Below are 6964 nucleotides of genomic sequence, written 5' to 3' on the forward strand. Positions count from 1 at the left end.
TAAGGCGCCAGGCAGCGCTCCAAGGTGCTTTCCTCATAATAAATCACCAAGGAACTATTGTGAAATTTAGACAGTTTTTTCACACCCTACTCTATGACAGAGCCAGTTTGTGGCTGGCAAATCTGACATCTTCTCTTCAGTGTTCGTGAATTGTAGTCTCACTATGAAGTTTAATAATATTAGTTTTGGTGACTCTGGCTGCAGGCAAGAAGAGGAGAACAGCTTCTGGATGGACAAACAGGAACACTCTGACACCTGACTGTGGAAAAAGAGGATGGCCTAATTAGACCTAGTCAGGGAGAGCTGACAAAAGCTCGCCTTAGGACATGTTTCTTAGAGTCTTTCCTGTGACAAGTCTACGTGTCAACAGATTATGCTGTATCTTCTCAAAGCTTGTCTTTGTAGGCCAAAGACCTCTGTGTCCTAAAAGAATATCAAATGCAATGGAAAATGTAGCCTAAGGCTCAGATTTACACGTTGGGAGTTTAGCATTGTCCAATTACAGCCTGTCCAGAAACAGGAGTTTCGTGCCCGGTTTTCACGTTATTTATGTACACTTATGGTCAGATGTTTACATTCATCATAAGCATGAATGTCATGGTACTTTTTGGCCTTTAGTGGTTACTTTGAACTTTTCTTTTTACAGAGTGCAATGACTGTACGGGATACACCTTTGAAAAAAAACAAAAACAAGAATTGAGTTCATAAGTTTGAATTTAATTTGGATAAACCACACGGTCAAAAGTATACTTACAGGCTCAAATATATCTATACACTCCCACTAATAGTGTATGGTTAAATGTCTCTTAGCAAGTTGCACAATAACCAGGCTTTTGCAAGCCATCAACAAGCTTCGTGCATAATTCTGCCTGGATATTTGACGACGCTTCCTAGGAGAAGTGGTAGAGTTCATTAAGATTGGTTGATTTCCTGGCACAAACCTGACTTTGAAGTACACAAATTTTGAATAGGGTTGAAGTCGGGTCTTTGTGAAGGTCATTTCAGAAGCGCATAACCTGCTTTATCCATTCCAAAACCATGATTTAGGTGAAGTTGAAGAATTTAGAGGTTGTCTTCCTCCTCAGCTATTCCATCTTCTTTGTGCAATGTACCACCAAAAGCAAAACTGGCTAAGACCATGACCCCCACCAGATTGACACCTAATATTAGGTTTGAAAGCCTCACCTTTAGTCCTCCAAACATACAGTGCAGGAATTCAGTTCCATTTGACTCAATTCAATTCAACGTAGTTTTATTTATGTAGCACGAAATAAAAAAACAGCTCAACACACTTTATGTTGTAAAGTAAAGACCTTACAATGGACGTTGCAGTCCTTTAGAAATGTGTCCAACAGACCTTTCCAAATTGTGTAAATCTAGTTTTCTCTCTGAGATTTTCACTGAGTTCCCATGACTATTGTTCAGTCCAAATGGAAAAGAAACTACCATTTGTTTTGTAGTCAATCATGATTCTTGTTTTTTAAAGTCATTAAAATAAATTACAATTTTGAACTGTATTGTATCGAAATGTTCTATATATTTACAGAGCGTGAGTCTGTGAGCCAACTGTATTCCCAACATTTTGTGTTACTATACTATCTTGTGTCATATATTTATTATTATCATTATTTATGTACTATCATAACAAATAATATTTTAAAAATATATAAAAGTAACAAAAGTAACTGGAACTAAATGGAATTTAACACACAAAAAAGAGTAAAATTAAAGCAAAAATACATAAAAAAAAATATATAAAACTATAACATTATTGTATATAAATATAACATTATAATATATTATAAATATATTTTAGGAATATAATTTTAGGAATTAAAAAGACTGGTAGACATAAGGGATTACATTTTCAGCGTCCAAAATTGAGGAGGAGTGAGCAGTCTTTTCTTCCATAAAATTTTCTGAAACATAAACAGTAACATAATAAAAGTATCAGTATATGAAAAGGCTTCCAGTCAAAAAGAGGTGAACAAAGTGCCGGGGGAATGCCTAAAACATAATACTGAGAGAAGAACAGGAAAAATAAAATGTATTACATATTAACCTTTGACAATTATGAAATAGACTGTACCAGTATTCCAGGTACAGTAGTGCATCCAATTTGATTTGAACAAGTGAATTAATTAACATAAAATAAAATATTATATATATATATATATATATATATATATATATATATATATATATATATATATATATACATATATGAATAATTAAAGAATGAACGAAACACTGCGTTATGGAGTTTTATATTGGTCAATATTTTTTTATTAAATAATAATACCAATACCATACTTACCAAAAATGATCAAAAGTTGGATTGGAAAACAAATATTTTTGTCCGTTGAGCTATTCAATAAACAAATGAAAATATTTATATCACAAAGCTTTTTATTTCTTATTAAATAAAAAGCTTTGCACGTAAATCCAGAGTAAATACATACGATGGAGGAAAAAAACAACAACACTTAAATCACATGAATAATCAATATACAGTAATACAGTATAAACCTTTCCATGACATGCTTTACATGGTATATCCTGGACACTGGAAAAATAAAGCGTCTTCATTTCACTGATAATGCAGTATTTGCCGTATATTATCTATGTCTTTTTCCAGTTTTGGTCAATATAAATAGAGGACCAGGGGTATTCTGGGTGTGTTCATTTCGTCACTTTTTAAAAAAGATTTTTATTTAAAACATTAAAAACCGCAATAAAAACACTCCTCTTACAGTCTGCTGACAGAGATGCGTAATTAAGAAGGAGTGAGCTCTCTTCTATATTTCCCTCTGTGTGATGACGTCGCGCGGCTTCCGGTTTCCTATTTCCGTACACAAAAGCTCCGCTGATGACGTGTAAACTCCTCTAACGTTAGCTACCAAGCTAACAGAGCCGCTTGTCACAATTAAAACTATTATAACAAAAATAACGCGATAAAGTAAAGGGAGGGCGAAGCGTTTCTTAGATCGGGAAAAATGGAGACGCTTTACCACCAGACCAACAAGTGAGTTCTCTTGTCTGATGTGGAAACGGTGCCCGTTAGCTACCACTGCTAATGAGCCTAACTTATTATCACTTTTACTTCTGCTGCAGCAGGCTTTTATCAGCATAATACGATTATTAAACTATAAATATGGCGCATACCAATATGTTCATGTACAGTAATAATTAAAACAAAAATTGTTTTTATTGCTGCTCACTAACGGTATGATCGTTGTGGATTAGGCAAATCCAGGAGGTTCAGTCTCTAATGGGAAATCTGGAAAAGACAGACCGCCAGTCAGTTCACTGTAAGTGACCAGCTGTCATGATTGTAAGGGGCTCTGCCCCTGCTCTGTGTGGGAGTGTTGTTGTGGTACAAAGCTGTCATTCCTAATGGCACCACCTCTGATGAAATCCCCTTTGAAGAGCTTCTAATTTCTGCTCAGAACCGGGTCCTTGTTATGGCTGCTTCTTCCTCTCACATATATAATGATAAAAGCCAGAGCTAATTGTTTTCTGTGGATAGTGCCTGGCCGTTCAGTTCTGTGCCCAGCTGTTGCCAAGACAGGAAGTAGTAGGGTGGGTGGTGTGGCAGATAATGGTGGGAGCCGGGCAGTGAACTACGCTCCCCTTCACAAATGATGACATAAGGTTTATTTTAACCCCAGGGGAGGATGTAAACTTACGCAGCTACTAATGAGTTGGGGTCGCTTAAGTGATGAATGCTACCCTGTGACACCTGGGTATATTATTAGAAGCCAAACAGCAGCCCAAACTCTTTTCTTTATATATATTGGAAGACATTTTTGAATCAATTCAGTATGTAAGTAAATTAGCCAGTAAATTTCAAAATTATGAATTGTAATTTCACAGCCTTAACTGTTGTCTTCCCTGCAATTCTCTCTTCTTCATTTCTCTCTGTTTTACAAGTGTTAGAAAATGAACTGCAAGCTAGAATCGACCAGATCTTCAATCATTTAGAACGCCTTGAGATCCTGGCCAGCAAGGAACCGCCAAACCGCCGCCAGAATGCCAAATTGTGAGTTTGGATTTAAACAATAGACGGTGACCATAAAGACACAGAAACAGCAGGGTGTATCATATGCAATAAAGGCAGAAGGAGGGTTAGATGATGAAGAGGCAGCCGCGTCCTGCCCTGTGGCAACGTGGCTCTGTGAAAACATTTCCTCAGAAGCCCCCATCATCACCAGCATTCCTGCTGCATTGGGCAAAGATTCATTTCTGAGCTGGATAAACAGGCCTTAGGGGGGACAGTGCACCCCATTCCACAGCGCTTTAATCTTAGCAGGTCTCTGGTGGGGCCTGAGTGAACTCAGGGAGGGGAAGGGCGTGGGGGATTGTGGGGACTCTTCAAAACAAGCACATAAGATTTGAGAGCAAAATAAATGTTCTCCTTATTCAGTACAACTGCTGATACACTGAATTGTGAAAAAAAAAAAACCAGGTTGCAGTAAGAGTTAGCACCACTGTCAAACAACGGTGGAGAGACAGTACATTAAATTCCTCAAATCTGTTAAAAGTTCCTCTCCTGTCCTCTTCATAGTCAGCTGATTTTATTTATTTATTTATTTGGTACAATTTAACGAGGATGTCGACAGACAGCAGCCTGGTGCATAGCTGCATATGTAACTTTTTTGAGTCTCCCAACACAGAATCTGGTTAATTTCTTTTATCTAGTTAAAAATAATTTTTACTAAAAAACCCAGCAGAATTTGGTTTAATGAAATGATCATCCACTCCATGCAGTGTGAACCTTACTGTAACAGGGTCGTGAGTGCTGAAAGTGAAAGTCAGTTCCTGATTTGGCTGATGCAGTGCTAAAAGTCAGAGGGAGGAATACATTGTTTTCCCCTGCCAGGGATGAAAAATTATTTAGCAGAGACAGGGATGTGTAGACCAGAGTGGGAGAAATCCCTCCCAATCACACCCTGGCTATAGTACTTGCACATTATAAGAACTGCAAGATTAAATTGAGAAGTGTTCAAAAACTCCAAGTAGCCTGTTACCTCCCACAGTGGGCAAAAATGCATTTGGAATCTTGAGGTGACTGGATTGCTTTGTAAAGATTTGCAGGGACCCTCAACTTTAAATTGGAAAATGTTTGTTGTAGTTGTAAAACTGGACACAGTTGAATCCTTTTCTTTCTCTCAGACGAGTGGACCAGCTCAAGTATGATGTCCAGCACCTCCGGAGTGCCCTGCAAAATTTCCAGCACAGACGCTATGCCAGAGAGGCCCAGGAGAGAGAGAGGGAGGAACTCATGAGCCGCACCTTCACCACGAATGTATGTAAATTGTCTAATAGTGATCAAACTGGTGATGGGTATTGATGTGAATGCAACATTTTAAGCTAAAAAAGAATCTAGAGTTTGTGTAAATTACAGAGATTCCTTTTGTTTAATAGGACGCAGATACCTCCATCCCCATAGATGAGACCCTACAGTTTAACTCCAACTTGCACAACGCACACAGAGGCATTGATGACCTCATCGGCAGTGGCAGCAGCATCCTTAATGGTCTCAGGGATCAGAGATCTACGCTAAAGGTTAGTGACTTAACACAGCAGAAAAACAAGTCTACATCTGTAGCTTATTTAAACCATTTGTTAAACAAAGGAAGCGGAATAGAAAGGCGGATTGAATTAAATTTCCTGACCCACTTTCTGGTGTCCACGACGATCACAATAGTCGTATTGTTAGTGTGCTCATGCTCAGCTAGAGGGTGAGTCTGTGTTTCCAAGGAGGAGATGGGCTTCCTGGTTTTGCTTCAGGCCTCTTCTTATCAGGGTGTGTCTGTTGATCAGCACTCTCAGCCTGGTTGTCTAGCCATGAGAAACCTCTGACGGAGTGGCGCGTCAGGGAGGGCGTTGGCACTCAACGTCTCTCAAAATCAGAGGAATTAGTGGAGATAATTACAATGTGGTCATGGAAACATTTTATTTATGGCTCTTATAAACTGTCACATGTGATCATTACTGTTTAAATGAGTGTGGCTGTTTTGGCTCTGCACAGGGAACTCATAAGAAGATGCTGGATGTGGCTAACATGTTGGGGCTGTCAAACACAGTGATGAGACTTATAGAAAGGCGAGCCACCCAAGATAAGTTCATCATGATTGGAGGCATGCTGCTGACCTGCGTCTTCATGTTCCTGGTAATCAGATATCTGGGCTGACCTCCAACCATCCACAAGGGCGGCTTTTTGATCAGTCGCGGACATTTCTGCAGCACATCGTCCCTCATGATATGAATTTCTAACATTAAAACCAACTTTCATAAGTTGTTCCCTTACATTTAGTTTTCTTTTAATGGCTTTCCATCATGTTTATTGATAAAATGGTGACGTTGGGAAAGACCTTAAACTACAGACAGTATTTTTAATCCATGTGAAGCTCAGTGTGCCGCTTTCCATTTTTACCAAAACCACTTTGAAACTGTAAATTTCTCCTGTGACTTTACACAGATGGTTTCTTATAAATACTTAACTGTTCCTCAAGTTGCCGTCAGTGTTCTTCCGCCTTGATAAACATGGTTTTTAAAGAAATACAAGTACGGAAATGTTATGTTCAGTGTTTCATCACAATGCAACTTAAGAATTCTCACCAGAAATTCTTGTGTTTTATGGTGTAAACTCAGTTACTAGCTTACTAGCTGCACCTGGTCAATACAGTCTAATGTAGTGGACAAAGTAGGATCGAGTTGATGCCATACAATTCTAATACATTAGGCACAATGACCAGAAAATTAGAGACTTTCAACACAAACATTATATCCTGCATTAAGGCAGGACTTAGTGGACAGCCTCATTAGGTTTAGCGAGCTGGAACTGATAATATATGTCGGTAATAGTTCAAAGAAAATCAATGGAAGCAGCCCCTTTCTGTCACATGCTTTCTTTAAGTTTATGCTTGGTCTTGTCTCACTATGAGTGATTTTAAAGAAA

At 38.4% G+C, this 6964-nt stretch overlaps 1 protein-coding gene across 1 annotated transcript; it reads left to right on the forward strand.

Annotated features, from left to right (window-relative positions):
• The first annotated feature begins 2836 nt into the window (after nucleotides 1-2836).
• On the forward strand, nucleotides 2837-6511 carry gosr2 (golgi SNAP receptor complex member 2). The gene is made up of 6 exons (XM_084925471.1): nucleotides 2837-3025; nucleotides 3247-3311; nucleotides 3934-4042; nucleotides 5176-5308; nucleotides 5428-5568; nucleotides 6035-6511. Exons 1-6 carry the CDS (start codon nucleotides 2997-2999, stop codon nucleotides 6194-6196), a joined length of 639 nt encoding a protein of 212 aa, XP_084781597.1. The 5' UTR covers nucleotides 2837-2996; the 3' UTR covers nucleotides 6197-6511.
• Nucleotides 6512-6964: the final 453 nt, after the last annotated feature.

Source organism: Perissodus microlepis, chromosome 4, assembly GCF_051167445.1.
Source record: "Perissodus microlepis isolate ML-2025 ecotype Zambia chromosome 4, ASM5116744v1, whole genome shotgun sequence".
Classification (NCBI taxonomy): Eukaryota; Metazoa; Chordata; class Actinopteri; order Cichliformes; family Cichlidae; genus Perissodus; species Perissodus microlepis.